Source organism: Adelges cooleyi, unplaced genomic scaffold (genome assembly GCF_023614345.1).
Source record: "Adelges cooleyi isolate 19-005CV unplaced genomic scaffold, UGA_ACOO_1.1 ACOO_flye_CR_arks_rails_tigmint_CR_PRNA_108, whole genome shotgun sequence".
Lineage (NCBI taxonomy): Eukaryota > Metazoa > Arthropoda > Insecta > Hemiptera > Adelgidae > Adelges > Adelges cooleyi.
Window position 1 is genome coordinate 9424848 of NW_026095761.1, and position 18106 is coordinate 9442953.

The 18106-nt window shown below is 27.4% G+C and overlaps 3 protein-coding genes across 4 annotated transcripts; 1 reads left to right on the top strand and 2 right to left on the bottom strand.

The window, feature by feature from the left end:
- The first annotated feature begins 48 nt into the window (after positions 1-48).
- On the top strand, positions 49-10434 carry LOC126847447 (glycerol-3-phosphate dehydrogenase [NAD(+)], cytoplasmic). 2 transcript variants are annotated; one of them, XM_050587666.1, is made up of 10 exons: positions 49-317; positions 1756-1933; positions 7087-7227; positions 7323-7464; positions 7521-7633; positions 7706-7936; positions 8013-8119; positions 8195-8284; positions 9956-9988; positions 10077-10434. In XM_050587666.1, the coding sequence occupies exons 1-10, from the start codon at positions 274-276 to the stop codon at positions 10102-10104; spliced, it is 1107 nt and encodes a 368-aa protein (XP_050443623.1). In that variant the 5' UTR covers positions 49-273; the 3' UTR covers positions 10105-10434. The 2 variants fall into 2 exon arrangements, with proteins under 2 accessions (XP_050443623.1, XP_050443624.1); XM_050587667.1 differs by lacking the exon at positions 9956-9988 and having other exon boundaries at positions 51-317.
- On the bottom strand, positions 10295-13290 carry LOC126847448 (uncharacterized). The gene is made up of 4 exons (XM_050587668.1): positions 12892-13290; positions 12592-12799; positions 11324-11561; positions 10295-10645 (listed from the first exon to the last, which is right to left on the bottom strand). Exons 1-4 carry the CDS (start codon positions 13061-13063, stop codon positions 10463-10465), a joined length of 801 nt encoding a protein of 266 aa, XP_050443625.1. The 5' UTR covers positions 13064-13290; the 3' UTR covers positions 10295-10462.
- A 1078-nt stretch (positions 13291-14368) lies between these two features.
- LOC126840282 (abl interactor 2) lies at positions 14369-17984 on the bottom strand. The gene is made up of 6 exons (XM_050575924.1): positions 17748-17984; positions 16265-16599; positions 16057-16204; positions 15596-15991; positions 14950-15516; positions 14369-14878 (listed from the first exon to the last, which is right to left on the bottom strand). Exons 1-6 carry the CDS (start codon positions 17776-17778, stop codon positions 14715-14717), a joined length of 1641 nt encoding a protein of 546 aa, XP_050431881.1. The 5' UTR covers positions 17779-17984; the 3' UTR covers positions 14369-14714.
- Positions 17985-18106: the final 122 nt, after the last annotated feature.

Genomic DNA, 18106 nt, shown 5'->3' on the forward strand with positions numbered 1-18106 from the left:
AGGTCAAGGTCATATTGTACGGTTCGAATGATAACGCATTTGGCTCTGTCTGAATGTCTGATCAGTGATTGGTACCAATTCATTTTTATATTATTTGCTTTTGAGTTTTGTTATAGATAGGTACTATTATTATTCAAAAAACATACAAATTACGATAGTCATTTTAGTTTTGTGTTCCGAGTCGAAAACTGTTTGCGGTCACCGGTTGTCGATTTTGTGCTTTAATTTTGTTTGTTTTGGACGTTCGTCTAAAAAATATTAACATCAGCCGCTATGTCGTCTAAACGGAAGGTGTGCATTTTGGGATCTGGAAACTGGTAATTTCATAAATGAAAAATAATAATAACGCAATACCTATTTAATTTGTATTCTGTAATTTTGATTTTGTCTTTTTTTTTTCGCACCTGACGTAAAACTTGAAGTATTTTATAATAAGTTAATTTACGTAGTTTTTTTTGTACTTGTGGACGATATACTTATAATCCAGTACGTTTTTTTTTTATAAAATAATTCTCAGTTCAATGAATAAATCGTTTTTTTTTTTAAGAAGTACCATTTATTGAGTATATGAACAATCTGTAAAATATTAGCATCTACATTATTACAAATTAAAACTAAGAAAAACCCTTCAGAAGGACACTTTGTTAAAATTATTTTCTTAAATTTTTAATTGTACGTAGTGTAGAAAAAAAAGGTTTTTTTGTCTAATTATTCGAATGTTAAATGTAATGTGTATTTAGATTTTATTCGGCGATAATAAAGTATTAGAACTACCACTCGGATGAAATGGAAAAAGTGACAATTGGTTTAGGTTAAAAAAAAATTTGAATAAAATCTATTAAGTCTTACAATGATTTTATACAATATTGTTATTTCTATTCTTTTTATTTAAATTTTACATTATAGTCTTTGTCAGTGTTTTTTATTTATTACCTAATTTATTATTATTATTTATTTATTACCTAACCTAACCGATCCTATAATGCTAGTTCATTTATTAAAATTATTTCAGTTCCCTACAATTTGCTAGTTTTTGAAAAATAGTTATGAAGACTTTCGAGTTCATTAAAAATGTTTGTACTAGGCAAATATTCAATTTTAAATTACTTCATTAAATTATTCATTGATAGTTGATCACATTTAATTAATTAATTATTTTATATTTATAGATAGAGTTTTGATCCATAAAATTGTAGTATCTGTTTCTGTAAGAAAGGAGTTTCTCTTGTGGAGAAAATTTACTAATTAATATTCATATGAGATTTTCTGTTTAACCTTTGAAGGTTAACTATTTGTCAAGTAGTTATCTGAAGGACATCTACAATTTAAATATATCCACTTCAAAAATTATTATGTACAGTATGTTCAAAAAGTACAGCTGCAATGCAAATATTTAATATTCAAAAATAACTAATTTTACAATTTAAAAACAATTCTGTCCTTAAGACATTCTAGAGAAGTAAAATTTTTAAACTTAGTTTCCAAAACATATAATATTGTATATAATTTTAAATAATATATAATATAATACAGTGGCGTATATAGGATATAATTTGGGGGGGGGGGGTAATAAAATAATAATAGATTTAATTAATATTATAAATTAATTTTGATTAAATTAATTCGCACATGTGCCGTACCAACCACAAATTTCGGGCGTTTTGAACCCCCAAAACCCTCCCCTGTATACGCTACTGCAAAATATATGAAAATTATCTCGGCCAAAAAATAACCTTGTTAACAATATTGTTTCAGGGGATCAGCTATAGCGAAAATAATCGGCACAAATGCAGCTCGTTTGGACTCATTTGATTCGTGCGTTAAGATGTATGTTTATGAAGAAATGGTTGACGGAAAGAAATTGACCGAGATAATCAATACGACCCATGAAAATGTAAAATACCTACCTGGAAAAAAGTTGCCTGAGAATGTGGTAAGTTATGATGTCGTACAGTTTTTATTTCGTAATATTATATATCTAGGATCGCTCTGATGAAGATTAAAAATGTATATTTCAACAAATCGACATACTCAATAATAAAAAGGCATTACTTTTTACACATTTTCTAGGTACCTACTCAAAGGTTTTTTTCTATCAGCTCAATATTAACAATATTAATTATTTTGTTTGATTTATAACTTCTTCCTTGTAAGAGTAGTTACTGACATCAAAATGTTTAAATTAATATTAATAAATTCACGTTTTTTTTATATATATATATATAACTATATATATATATATATATTATAGTTGTATTAGAATAGCATTTAAGATACGGGTAATTGTCCCTGCCTAATTATCTGACTAAAGTGAGTTAAATAAAATGTAATTAAGTATACTAGAGCAACAAAATTAAATTGAATAATGTATTAATTGAAATAAAAGATAGTATTTTAGTGTAATGAATTATCAAAAAACATTATTGAATAATTAAAACATAATATAAATAATAACCTATTGTTTTACACACTTATTTATGTATATATTTTTAAATTAACATAATTACCTAACTTGAACAAAAAAAATCTTTTTTTATTAAAAATAATATTCAAAATACGCCTAACTCGGCGTATGATACCCGATATCATTTTTTGGTATCTACATTTTGAGATGGCTGCGCATCATTTTGAGAGAATAGATAAGGACAAACCGATATCAATACCTGACTTTTATATAATATACCTATTATCTTATTTTCAAATGCAATTTTTTCTAAATTATACTGAGTTCTTATCGATCAAATTTTAAATGTTACTAATGATTTGAGCACTTGTTATTGGCTTTTAGATCTTAAATCTATTTCTTAGTTTTTTATTTACCAACATTTGTGTATTCTATATTTTTTTATGATTGATTTCTTTATGTGTAATAAACTTTTGACATGACAATGAGTACGACAATCTGTTTGTCATTCAAACATTATTAGTTTTACATCAATGTCGTATTATAGTCACGGCAAGAAATTCTATTTGACCTATTGCCAATGTCTTGGCAATGTAAAAATATAAGTTGTGCGTTATTAAAATTACACAGGTCTTACATTCTTATAAATAAATCTTTAGGTGAACATAGTCGTTTTTTATATAAACGACAAAAAATAGGTAATTTAAAAGTAATAAATTATTTGAAATAGGTAATTTATTATTTAAAGTATATTTTTATTCGACTGTTTGGAATGGAGTACCTAACATATTATTTTAAATAGTTTTTCCAAAATAATATATTTCTTGGAAATTTTATTTAAACTAACATTTATTAGTTATTATTTATACTATTGATTAGTTAAATTATTAATTAATAATTAAAGTATATTTTATACTTATTTAAAGAGTTTTTAAGGTATAGTCATTAAGAAGTTAAGGCTTAGTCATTTCGGTGGGAATAATGGACGTTAAAACATAAAGCGAGAAATCTTGTTTAGTATGGCTTTAATTTGAAAGTGGTTGTTATAAATATAGAATTTTTTCTTTTCACTTAAAAAAGAAATGTCATTTGGGAAAATGTTGAGTTAAATTGAGTGGGCAATTTGTAAAAATTGACATGGCTATTTATTTGTTTATTAATCAAATCATTTTTTGTATCGTACTGTGAATTTTAAATAATTACAATACTTTAAACTGCTGACAACAATTATACCAGAAGCCAGGTTGGTATGTCTATCGATGTGACACTTACATAAACTATGTACGGCAAATTACACATATACAAAAAATATTTATTTTATATTTTATCAAACTTGTGTTAATGGGAAAAAATCATTAAAATTTTAATTATATTTAAAAAGATGATATAACAATATGTTATAATGTATTATAATTATAATATATTTAAATAGCCGTAGGTAATTATTTTGAATTTAAATATTTAAAGATGAATTGTAAATAAGTCGGATTCAAATAATATTGATGTAACGATAAATCGAGTATTTCAAAAAATTAATGAATGTTAAAGTCCATGTACGCTATCAATTATTGTCATTTTATTTTTATCTTTTGTGGAACATAGTTGAAATAGTAATTTGTTATCAGTATTAATAATTAATGTGTTGGTCGTGCGTCCATTATTTTATTATTGCGTTTTATTCTCATAGTTTGAACTGTACTATAAATTATCGTATTTACATTTTTTTCATATATTTTAGATTCTTATATCTAATAATACAAAGTATGTTTTTTTTAAAATTCCAATGTTCTAAGGAATCAATTACAATCTATTTTAGCTATTACTCATAATTTAAAAATAATCTTTATTATTAAAATTATTATTTTGATTAGTCTTTATTATTTAAAATTACTTTATTATTATTGTCTTGACTCTCTGCCTAACAAATATATCTTCGGGGTCAGTCGAAACTTAGTTAATTCGGATTTTAGTGAAGATTAACAATTTTGACTATTAATAAATTATGTGACCGTCCACCAAAGATATGTGATCATACGATTTGTTTAAAATTAGCAGTTAAAATTTATCATTTTTTGGCAACAATGATTTTTAATATATTTTCATCGCAGTTAATCACTGAAAATAACTGATTGATTTAATTTAATTTCATTGCAATTTAATTTTTAATTTTTAATTATAAAATGTAGGTAAAGTTCAGATTAAATATTGAAACCCAGGGTCGTTTTTAAATCAATGACAACAATTTTATTTTATCAGACTTATTTTACATTAGTAATAACTATTTTGGTTTTCAATATATGTTAACATTTCATTTTGTTTTGCATTTCAAAATTTTAGTTATCAACGTAAATTGAAGTCGCCCAATTAGAATAAGTACAGTATTTATTTTTATAATTCAAAATTCAAAACCTAGTTTTGGACTGAAAATTATAAACTAAACATTTTTCCCAAAAATTATGTTATAATCGATAATAGTAATAACGTGTATATTACGTGTTATCGTTACATACAAGTTATTATTACATAATCAATGTTTTTTTCATATTATGATTTACAACAACATTTTTGAGCTATTAATATTTGTTTGTCACTGTTCTTGTTATTTAAGTGCAGAGTTGAAACTACATAGTAGCACTTTGGCTAAAGATATCGATCAAGTGTGTTAATTAATAATTGTATTACCAGTATTTTTTGATTATGTCTGTATGCATACTGCAAAATGAAAACTGTTGATAAATAAACAATAATCTCATTTTTATATCAAATTTTAAAACTCTTAAGGTAACGTATGTGTTTTATTACATTTTTAAATTAAGAATATTTTACTAAACATTTTGACTGGTTGATAATCATTTTTCAACAACTATTTTTAAAGTTATAAGAGTTTAAAAGTTAGGACGGGGGGGGGAAGTGTGGTTTCCTTCTGTCCTAAATTTGAAATTTCAATAACTTCAAAAACAGTTATCCAAGACTGGTTATCGACCATTAAAAGTTTTTAGTACATTATTCTCAATTTAAAAAGTAAATGAAATTTATGGTTACCATTTAAGTTTCAAAAATTTCATATAAGTAATTAGTTTGATTGGAGAGTTGAAACATAAAAATTTGTGGAAAATTAAAATCACGTTATATAAAAACACTTTGAAAAAAAAAAACAGTTACCAATTAAACCCAATGAAATATTGAGTGGTTCATGATAAAATGATCACCTTGTATTTGTCTTTTTTTTGTTCAATAAAAAAATACTTAGATATGAAAATTATCAGATAAAAAATTAATTAAATTTTAATAGTCACTTGATAAATATATACGAATATTGCTAATGCATTGTACCTTAATGATATATGAATTAGGATTTCCATAAAAACAAACAAAAAAGGGGTAAAAATTAATAGAAAAGTTGAAAAAATGGAAAAAAACACAACAGTATTTAAAATAGTTTTATATATTATATAGAAATAATTATGTGCTAAGGGGAACGGAAAGCGCTATTTATTAAGGGGCAAAGGTTAGGCAATATTTGGCAAACATTGATCTAATAGCCATTATTCATATACCTATTAATTTCAAGGTGAACACATATTACAATTTTCTAATTATAATACTTTTAAAGTTATTTTTCTCCAAGTTATGACGAAAGTTTGATAAAAAATGACCTTCGTAGAAGTCATTTTCTGAAACTTACTATTTTTCTTTGGGCGCTAAAGGCCGATTTTTGATTTAGCGATTTAAAAAATAGTTAGATGTATTAGAAAAAACTATAAAAAAGTAAAAATAAAAATGCTTATAAATATTTTTTGAAAACAAAAATAAAAAATCGGCCTTTTAGCCTCCATAGAGAAGATGTTAAACTATAAAATAAAATAAAAAATGTTGAAATCGGATTGGTAGACCTTCAGAAAGTGACTCCGCGTTTAGGCTTTATTTGTAAAAAAATTGACGCTTTCCTTCCCCTTAAAATAAGATTATTTTCCGTTTTTCGACTTTTCTATGAGTTTTTATTGAGATTCTAGTTGGAAATTTACACATTTTATGTTAAATTTCTGAGCTTTCTGAAAAAAAATATTAAACAAATTCTCAAATTTTGGGCAACACGAAAAAAAACAAATTTTTAGATTATAAACTTGTCTATAATGATTTTCTGTTACGCAAAAAAAAAAAAAAAAATATTTTTTTTAGAAAGCCGAGATTATTTTACATAAGAAACGGATTTTTAATAATTTGTTTTAATGGCTGAAGACACTATAAAAAAATGATAAAAATGAAGTGTCAAGAAAAAAATATTTTTTACGACCATGGCCAAAAAAATTGAAAAAGAAAAATCTTAAAAAATTTTAAAAACATTCTTTTAATTGTACCAGACATGCAGTGTAATCCGCTCCAAAGATTGTTCGTTTTTGGTGTTTTAACCCATTTATAAAAATATCCTAAGTTGAAACCATTACAGTAATTTAAAACAATTTAAAATAATTTTTTTTCTCGAATTTTGGTTTATTATACTTTTTCTTTAAAGTGTAAAGATGCACTTTACGCCTCTTTGGCGCATATGATTTAGTAATACACAAATTTTACTCTATTAGCTTTTAGTATATATTTAATATGTATAGTTGTATTAAATGGCCATCTAATAAATAATGATAATTTGAAATTTGTAATTACTATTACGTCAATAAAACTTATAGGTTGCCGTACCTGATGTTGTGGAAGCTGCCAAAGACGCCGATATTATCGTATTTGTTATTCCTCATCAGTTCATCCCGAGATTGTGTTCCAGCCTTGTGGGCTTTATAAAACCAACAGCCGTAGGACTCTCGTTGATCAAGGTATAAAAAATTTAATTATGACTACAATTTAATTATTTTTAATTATTTCAATAACAAAAAACTAAAACGTTTTATATATAAATTGATAATTTTAGGGATTTGATGTAGCGCCCGGTGGAGGAATAGACCTCATCTCGCAAATTATTAACAGGCAGTTAAAAATTGATGTTTGTGTTCTGATGGGTGCCAATTTGGCTAACGAAATTGCAGATGAGAAATTCAGTGAAACCACTATTGGTAATCTCATTGTATTTAATTATTTGTACATTTCTTGCTAAACAATTATTGTGTAGGATGCAGAGACAAACGTATTGGACCGATTTTGAAGAATTTGATTCAGACCGATTACTTCCGTGTATCTGTTGTCGACGACGTCGAAGCTGTAGAAATTTGCGGAGCTTTAAAAGTAAATTTTTAGCTAACGAAAAAAAAAAAATATATCTATCTTATATATTTTTATATTTGTTTTCTCTTTCAGAACATTGTGGCCGTAGGTGCTGGATTTGTCGACGGCTTGTTGTTAGGCGACAACACAAAAGCCGCAATCATACGTATCGGACTAATGGAAATGATTAAGTTTGCCGATCAATTCTATGCTGGTGCTCGACTATCTACGTTTTTTGAATCATGCGGAGTCGCTGATTTGATCACGACCTGTTATGGCGGCAGAAACAGACGTGTGTCTGAAGCTTATGTAACCTCAGGAAAGGTAGTTGCTTTTAATTAATTACTTTAAACATTTTAATAGTTTATTTGTTAAATGATAAATTGTTTTATATTTTTAGTCTATTGAACAACTTGAAGCCGAAATGTTAAATGGCCAAAAGCTTCAAGGTCCAATTACAGCAGCCGAAGTGAATTTTATGCTCAAGAACAAATCAATGGAAAACAAGTAAATTCAATATTAAACTAATAATCAGTAATTATAAGTCACAAAGTTACATTTTTTTTCGTTTTTAAATAACAGATTTCCTTTGTTTACAACTGTTCACAAAATTTGTATTGGTGAACTAAAACCGAAAGACTTAATTGAACAATTGAAATTGAACTCCGAAACGTAAGTTTGATTAACTAATAAATAATTAACTGTGTAAGATATATTGTATTTTAGTAACATACTAACGTTAAACTTTTAACTCATATTTTTCCATTCATAATACTACTTGTAAATTAAAAAAAAAAATTATTACAATTTTAATTTATTGTAATTAATAATTCTTTCATTATCGTTTTATAATGCAACTGTACAGTCAAGCTCTAGATATGTTATCATTAGTATAGATGAAATTTTATTTTATGACATTCATCTGATTAAGGACGAAAAACGTTTGTAAAATCTATTTTTACACTTTCATTGCCATAAAAATTTGAAGAGTAGGTATAGAAAAAAAAATACATTGAGTAAACAATGTCAATGACATTTGAAGCATAGCCAAACTTTTCTTGTTTCTATTACTATTTAAAAAAAATTTTAAACACGACATATAACTTCTTTGGTTTTCGACACCCGATTAAAATTGATTTCAATTATACATATTTTTTCCCCAATTAAATAAATTGTTAGCATTTGTAAATAATTAAATGTATAACACGAACAATTTTTTGATCTTTTATTGACAAATATTATTAACTGGAACTGCTTTTTTTTTTTGTTAAAAGCATTTTATTTTAATACTAACTCAAAATGTATGCTTTTAGTGTAAATTATTGATTAATTTTATGGTAATTTAAAAAGTGAAAATAAATAAAATGTTCAATAATAGTTTCAAGTAACACACTCGACTGTTTAGAATCTTTAATAGTTCCACAAACCTGGCCATTGTTTTTAATTATTTATAATTTCAATAATGTCTTTCTTTTATAAGACACCTTTTTATTTTTTTAAATATGTATTTGATACTTTTATTTTAGTATATTATTCCCATTATTATTTAAAATAAATATTATTTATAGTTAAAATTGAAATAATTATTTGGTTAATTGGATACAAATAAAAAATTACAATTATAATAATTAAAATTTTTATTTTGGTTACAAAATTTTTAAATACTAATAATTATTTTAGATTTTATTGTACTAATGCCCAGGTTTGTCATAGAACACGTTTTTTTTTTAGTCAATTATTTATTGTGTGCAATATTTAATCATATATTATTACAACACTTAAATAAAATACATATGACGTGTTTCGTAAAGTTTTGCCAAACTTCAAGTGAACCCCCTTCCATTTTAAAAAATATTTTTTTCTGGAAATAAAACTTAACTATTTTAAATTGGTAGAAAAAACACAATCCTATCCAAATGGTATGTAATATATATTGGTACAATCTACTAGGTGTTTGACCGCTAAGTTCTAGTATTTTTATTTAATTTTTTTTTATATAGATATCATTGTAAATGAACAAAGCTGGTTAAGTTCAATTTCCAAGTATGCTTAGATAGAACTTTACGATACACCTCATAAAAAATTTATATTTAAGCGTTTCAACTTGATAAAAGTTGTCATAGTATAATCGTAGTAGGTTTAATACCGATTTCCAAATTATATATTCTTTTTTCCAGACGATTCAGAGTCCAAAATTTAATCCTCATGTCTTAAATAAAACTGTTCCTGCTTTCCGAAAAAAACCTTTTTTTAGACATCATTGTTTTGTTGTATTTTTTTTTTGTTTATTATAATATTCTGAAATAAATTAGCTGATCGTTTGTTTGAACGTGTAATTTACAGGTCTGAAAAATTTAATTTGGACAAGTGTAACCTGTAGGTTATTTTTAAGCAATAAAATTAAAGGCATTTCACATACATTTGTACAATACATTGTTTTTTTTTTTTTTGGTTTTTTTTTTAGGGATTCCGAAACCGCTGGCGGAGAATAATTCCAATTTGGTACTTTTTATTTCGTGCCAACAACAACTAGGTTGCTATTATTATTAACTATGGTTTAAAAAAAATGTGTCTTATTTTATATCACTGTTGAATTGATCCTTTTTGTTGTATGCACATTGTTTTTTGTTAACGTCTTATAGTATACACCATATATTTGTTATAGTTTTTATTTTTATTTAGACTGTGCCATAAATGTTATACGAGAAAAATGTGTTCTCTTGACTGCTTGTTTGCACTACGTCGAAGAACAATTATTGCACCAATTTATGTTACCAAAAAATAAATTTGTATACACACAATAAAAAAAAATTAATAATCTATATACTTATATATTTATACATAATATGTCTATAATAATGATACAAAAATCAATCCAGAGATCACTAGAGCGATTAAAAAGCATATTTCCTTATAACCACCAGTTTCATCGGCGTAGTAACTTTTTGAAACCATACGTCTCTTCCTCATTTCCAGTAATGGCACAACGACATTCAACATATCGGGCACCATCAAAAATAAATCTCGTATTATCTAAAAACAAACAATCGACAATAATGAGTTTTCACAAATGTAATAATTAATATAGTAATAAGATGAAGTATAATAATAAAATATTAAAACCAAAGGTGGTGTGTTTGGTCGGATTTTTGAAAATTTGTTTATAAAGGTAACGTATGAATTTTTTCAATTGGAAACAATCCACTTGTCCTACATTAAATCGATCAGATTAAAAAAATATTAAACTTTTACACAATTTACATAAAGTCAAATATATATTGACAGCTATACAATTTTAAAACAAGAATATTTTATTGTCTTTTTAATTGTTTATATTAATTAATAAAAAAAAAAAAACGTAGCTACCAAATAGTCTGAATGTACCAAAAAAAAAAATTTTTTTTACGTAAACAGTTTTTGTCTGAATGCAAATAAACTATGTCATTAGTTAGAACATTTAATTTAGTACTTAAAAATTATTTCAAATATGTAATTTTTTTTTTTTCTATACGACTAACCTTGATGACATATAAAGGCGTTTGCAAATTTTTTAATTAAGTTAAAACGACAAAAAAACATAACTGGGTGCACTCAGACAAAATCATATCATCGATATTGTAGCGTTTAAATATAAAGCTGTATATTATTACAATGTAAATGAAATGTCGTTTACATAATTAAATATTATAATTTTAATACACTACGTATTACTTGGTGTGCAAATCCGCTACCCCTGATCACATTTGTAACAAACTGATCGAACCCAGCAGCCAGAATGTGTATTAATCCCACGCCGATCACGGAAAACATATGAAATTTTCTTATTTCTTTTCTTCGATCACAAATTTTGTACAACACTGCTGTTGAGTACAATTCGGTGATCGTAAAGACTATCTGGTGGTTCCACTGCGAGTAAAATTCGTCATTCCAGTAGTTCACGTAAGACCACCTGTGTTGTGCACAAGATATTATTAGGTTTTTTTGTAATGTTTTATTAAATCTTCTTTTTGGATCTATAAAGAGACAATCTCGTTACTTAAAAATATATACTAAAGTTCTCATTTATATATTATGTTTCAAATGAATAAAAAATCGATACAAGACTGGCTCTTTTGAGTCTGAGGTACGCATTTACTCGACCGCACACCATTTATGTTTCTCTTCAATTAAAGTATTTTGTTTAGACTGATTTTGAATAGGAAATCAGTTCAAAATTTTGACTTGAAATTCGCCAATAATATTACTTTTGTTACTGATATAAATTAAATGTAAAAATCCTCAAGTTCTATTTTTAAAAGCGAGCAATATTTTTACTTGTTGCACGATTAATTAAATGTTTATTATTTATAGATAAAATATTATATTAATAATAATACAAATGTATTCATATAAATAAAAATTAAGATATCTTTTTCATTTTTAAAACGATTATCTTATTTAAAATGTTTTCACCATAGATAATTTCTATTATTGTTTTTATTCAAAAGCATTTAAAAAAAGATATTGAACAATAGCAATTATCTGAAAATAATAATGAATTACCTATATTAAAAAAATAGCAAATCAAAAAATGGATACAAGTGTGAAATAACCTATTAAAAATTACTTTTTATTTACTAAATGTATTTGAAGTCATGCGAATGAGTTTTAGATACATCCATGTCCATAGTTTTAAGCACATTTTTAATTGGACGGCATTTATCTGAATAAAGTGAGGTCTAAGTTAATTGTTACTCTCAACCTAAATGCCTTCAAATCAATATTTTTTTTTAACATAAACTTAATTTTGTTTTGTATATATTCTATTCTAACTCATTTTACATAATTTTGTGGCCGGTTTCCTTCTAATAAAACGCTGTCCAATCGTGGTTTCAAAATAGATTAAGAAAAAAACATTATATAAAAAAACAAGCTGATGTTTGGTAGCGTAAATTTATACTTTAAAAGTATTTCAAACAAATTTATTGTAGTCCACTCACCAAGAATAGTAATGAGAGAACAACGATAATACAAATAGTAGTGCCATTTTAAACCGTAATTGCCCTTCGAAACATAGCTTTATTATGTTTTTGCAACACTCGTACAGTACTATCGTACAGACGACGGTCAGCGCCCACATTTTGAACGTATTGTCTGTCGCGTTGAAGTACATATGCTTGTATCGAGCTACGCCGGCTTCGTACGGTCCTTTTTTTTAACAGAACAATTTATAATAACTATTAAATGGACAGTCAACCATGCATGAAAATCACTTGGTTTATTAGATTGAGACCGATTACCTTTGAACACCGTGTCCCAACAAGAACACCGACATTGTTCCTTGTCCACTACAAACGTGAAGTCGCTCCAGAACTTTTCTAGCACTAAAATGTGAAGGGCTGGCAACAAAATTGGTACCAAAAGAGCTACGCATTGCGTTTTCTTCGACACGACGTTCGACAAACCGATCATTGTCGAGCCAACGTTAATTTCAACATTATTTTCATCATTTCAGAAGAAAAAAATAAATAAATACAACATAAAATTGTCGATTGTCGTTTAGCTTTTGGCCGGAGACGTTTTCATTGTGCGTTTTGATTATTATTAATAAATAATAAACACTTATAAATTTAGCTAATTTACATATAAGTAAATACTAAATACATAAAGAGTTTAAAATGTTTACAAAAAATCGTAGAAGTCCGTTTTGTTATCAGTCGAATTGATAACAAGTACTGGAGGTAGATTTTATGGGTTGTTGAATTTGCTTAGCTGTTTTCTATTATTTTTGTTTTAGTTTTTTTCAATTAAGGGTGAAGTCCCAATTAGTAATTACCTGTGTCTTACTTATATTTGATGAAAATCAAATTACAATAACTAGGAATAAAAATGTATATTGTTTTAAATATTTATTATTACAAAAGTTAGAAGGTTAAAAGTGATTAATTAAAAATGCATTTTAAATTATTATTTACATAAATAAAAACAAATTTTATTTATTATTAGATTTTTATTATCATCATGCCCACATTTGGTTTCACGTACGGCGTACCGATAAATTGAACGGACAGTTTTAAATCCTTAAAATGGTCGTTCCCACAGATTTCTAATTAGACGAAATTTATTCGAATAAATTGAGGTTAAATTGTTACTGTCAACTTAAATTCCTTCAAAATAAGTTTTCTTTTTACACATACATAATTTTATTTTTCATCCTGACTCATTTTTTTTATTATTTTGTGACTGGTTTCTTTCTAACGAAACGCTGTCCAATTGTGGCTCCATAATAGAATAAAAAAAAAAGCTGATTTTCGGTAGGCAGTAATGTAAATTTATAAATTTATTTGAAAATAGTCTGCTAAGACAAGTCAATCTACTCAAGTGGGAGTATTCGCAAGTTGTGTAAATATTGTAAATTCTATAGTTGTTAAATTAAATTGTCAATAATTTGTAGTTTTTATAAACTAAAATAATCTCAAAAGTACTAATATGTGATTAGTATTTAAAAATATCATTGTTGATCATATATCAAACTAATAAATTCTGTATGATTTTTATGAGTAACATATACAAAACAACAACAAAACCTTTTGACATTGTTTTTAATTATTATTATATTAAAATAATATACAAATGTCAAATAATAATTTAATGTAATATTAATAATTATAAATAAAATAATTTAATTAATTATAAAGAATAATAATTTTTATAAATAATATAATATAAATTGTTATAAGAAAAAATTTAATGATAAACACATATAATTGACTTGTAAATTTAGTTTATACATCTAATGGAATTTTTTATCTGATAATAAAAATTAATAATTTCTAAATACCTAAATAATAATTATATTTTGGGGGCAAGTTCTCATTATTATAAAACAAGTGGAGTACTTATATTTAAGTAGACATTATTCTAAATCCAAAACGGCTAAGTATAAGTTATTTAATCACTAAATATATCAAATCATTAGATAATATTATATCTTAGACGATAATAATAATAAATTATATCGTGTTATATATTTTGAAGCTGTATGTTATAATAGTAATAATAATAATAATAATAATTATAATAATAGTAATAATAAATATCAGGAAGTGTTCGTTATCGCGTGTTACATACAACCTTCCACATAATTTCCGGGAAAGAGTCCCGTAATGCCATCCATAACGCCTTCCCACCAGCCATCATCGTTTTTCTTTAACACGTAAATAACTGCATTTTCTTGAAAACTCAATTCGTCGTCCTTGTCTGCATAATAGTCGTAAATTGCGATGACTAAAATGGGAATTGATAACATGTTTTAACTTAAAATACTCAAATTGGTATTAATTATAATAACAGTTTACCTTTCTCCAGATAGTTCTTTGGAACCCATCCAGGAAGATCTGGTTCTTGAGGAACGATTCCGCCAGCTGATATATGGCCAAAGTGATCCTCGGGCGGTGGTGGCAGTGGAGGCGATGCCGATCCTTGTCGTGATGAACCCTGTTGTGTCGCGGTGACCGCAGATGAAGGATGATATTGCGACGAGTTTTTCAAAATGCCAGGCAGCGAAGTGTTGGCGCGATAATGGTCGGTAGCTGCTTGTTGTTGAGACAAGTTTGAGCGATAATGATCTGTAGACGACTGCTGGGACATGTTTGAACGATAATGATCTGTGGCCGATTGTTGAGAAGCACTTGAACGATAATGGTCATTTGACGACTGCTGAGATGCACCGGAACGATAATGATCGTTGGATGACTGCTGAGATGCACCAGAACGATAATGATCGTTGGACAACTGCTGAGATGTGTTTGAGCGATAATGGTCTGTGGACGATCCGAAAGATGGAGCCTGATGATGATGATTGTCTAACAGATCTGGGCCAATTCCCATTCGAGAATTGTTTAACGTATGGGGCGAAGGAGGAGCTAAATAAATTGATAATTGTTTAAATAAATCATTAAAAAAAAAAAAATTAATTTTTTTAAACAAATATTATTCTCTTACGGGGCATTGAATTCAACGAAGAGGATTGTTCCGATTGCTGCATGGGATGAACCATTCCGACAATGGGAGCTGGTTGTATATTACTTGAGGACGATGTGTGATGCATTGGCAACGAATTGTATCCGGGTCCTTTTTCGCGTTTAGTATGGCCGATAGGATAGTTGGGCGCGTAATGACTGGGCACTTGAGGCGGTGCAACAGCCGGAGGCGTGCGATATTCACGAGAACTTTTGCTTAGAGTTCCTGTGGCTCGTATCACTGCTGGTGGTGTCGGCGGTTTGTTTGTAGGAGCAGGACCAACAGTTGACATATTGGTGGACGCACTTGAACTATTAGCAACTGGCTGACGTGTTTGGCGAGGAGTGCTGCGAATACCGTGTCCAATATCGTCTAGTGCTGGAATAACATTCATTGATGATGCGATTATTTAAAATTGATTTGATAAATTAAATTAAATTTACCTGTAAAATCAATTGGTTTCCGGACATACTTAATAGGTTTTTCCGGATTAGCGGGAGCAATGATTTTATACTGACGATTTGTAGTCTTATTGGCTGTCAACACACCAATTTCTCTTCTAGCAACTTTTTCTTTGTGTATCATTACATTCTGAAAATATGTACATTATGAGAGCTTTAAAAATATTTTAAACTATTTTGAAAAGCATACTTGGGCGATGTGATTAATTTGACTTTCCATTTCGGATAACTGAACAGTCTGCAGGTCCAATAGTTGCAAAAAATTATAAGCAAGTGTATTTATTTGATAAGCAACACTGGCCAAAGACTGAGTAGTATAGTTTTTCGTTTCTTCCAAAGCTATTCTTTTGTTTTCAGCTTGAAAATAATTGCCTTCGCAATATTCGGCTACACGCTCTAGGTTCACGTGGCTGTCCGATAAGCTATTGCGTCCTTCTGGAATATCGGCTTGCAATAACTGAGCTAGTTCGGCCATATTGTCAGAGTCGCTGCCTAAGCCTGACTCTCGGCTAGGATCAGATGCTCCTAATAAATTAATTGTATTAAAATACACAAAAAGTAATTCCAATTACTATATAAATTAATATATAAACGTATATATTATTAACATCAACGAAACACTTTCATTTTTATAATATATAGACTTTATCTAAGATTTTGTTTTGAGATTTTATCAATTTAGTTCTTTTATTGAGTAATTAAAGTAACTTATTTTATGACCAAGGTTTGATTAAGTATTGAGTATTTACATTAGAATAAAGGCGCACTGACAAAGCCCACATTGACAACAACCGATAAGATATGTACGGATGGACATTTCGCACATCCGCTGTCATTGCTATCTAAAAACCCACACTAACCAATATACAATACTTAGTATAAGCTACAGTAGATAAAAGAATATTACACAGTATATTATACAAATATCATAAATATATACAGGTTGCACATCCGCTGTGACGTCCGAGCTTACTATTATCTAAAGCCCACTCTATGCACACTAGCCCACACGATTACCACTATCGCACTCATATAAATAGCAGTAAGGAACAACACTAGAACAGACGAGCTAGATCACTCAAACGAACTACAACATTTAGTATAGACATTAGTTAAATGACAAGTGGTCATTGTAATCGAATTGTACATGTTTCAATTTTACATTATAATAAAAGTATTTTAAACTGAGCAGTATTTAGAGAGTTTTTAATTATTAATTTCGTTAAAAAACCCATCTCCCTGCATCGACTCATCATCAAGAGGAACAACAAATATTCTTAATAGCTTAGATTAAGCTATTAAGAATGTTATAACACCACAGTAGTAAAACAAATGGTCATAAGATGCTTTAACTTAATACATTTATCCTAATACACTTTGAAACCTACAAATTTACATATTTTGTTTTTAAGTGTTTCATTAATATATAAATCATTTATTAACACTAAGATCACTTGATACAAAGTAACATTGCCGACCCAATTATCAACTCATGAAAACGCTAAAATAATTAAATACGAATAATTATATTTGTAATCTAACAAACCGTGAGCAGAACCGCTTTGTCATCGACCAGTATACTAGTGTTGTAATGTGAAATGTATCTGTTTGTTTGTTAAGTAGGCATGAATGCGTAAATGGTATTATTTTAATGTTATTATACCAAGAGTTACCTGTGTTTGTAAACGTTGTCCACATAGCCATAATAGTGTTGAATAGTAGAAATAAATTGTTGTTTGCAGGTATTATAAGTAATAATAAGGTAAATAATGGTTTCTATTTAATGCAATATGAAACGAATAATCATTACAAAAACAGAAACAATAGTAGGTAATCGACTATCATCTATCAAGTATGATGTATCAACCGTGGATTAGATTATTTATTCTCACGGTAATTAGTAATATAAATTATAAAATATTCGCCAATATTATTGATAAGACACCTACAATATTATTGTTATCAAAAATGCTGTGGTGCCAACACAAATTCAGCCACTGCTATAGATCCCTCTAGTAATCAGTGACGCCAA

Excerpts from the sequence above, each read along its gene's own strand:
- LOC126847447 (XM_050587666.1), top strand. The coding sequence starts at position 274 with ATGTCGTCTAAACGGAAGGTGTGCATTTTGGGATCTGGAAACTG. Across the intron at positions 7,465-7,520 it reads ATTCAGTGAAACCACTATTG|GATGCAGAGACAAACGTATT; the intron begins GTAATCTCATTG and ends ATTATTGTGTAG. Across the intron at positions 8,285-9,955 it reads TTGAAATTGAACTCCGAAAC|GTCTGAAAAATTTAATTTGG; the intron begins GTAAGTTTGATT and ends TGTAATTTACAG.
- LOC126840282 (XM_050575924.1), bottom strand. The coding sequence starts at position 17,778 with ATGGCTATGTGGACAACGTTTACAAACACAG. Across the intron at positions 16,600-17,747 it reads GACAACGTTTACAAACACAG|GAGCATCTGATCCTAGCCGA; the intron begins GTAACTCTTGGT and ends TTAATTTATTAG. Across the intron at positions 16,205-16,264 it reads AAATTAATCACATCGCCCAA|AATGTAATGATACACAAAGA; the intron begins GTATGCTTTTCA and ends ACATATTTTCAG.
- LOC126847448 (XM_050587668.1), bottom strand. The coding sequence starts at position 13,063 with ATGATCGGTTTGTCGAACGTCGTGTCGAAGAAAACGCAATGCGTAGCT. Across the intron at positions 11,562-12,591 it reads TTCTCTCATTACTATTCTTG|GTGGTCTTACGTGAACTACT; the intron begins GTGAGTGGACTA and ends TGCACAACACAG. Across the intron at positions 10,646-11,323 it reads GTAGCGGATTTGCACACCAA|ATAATACGAGATTTATTTTT; the intron begins GTAATACGTAGT and ends GTTTGTTTTTAG.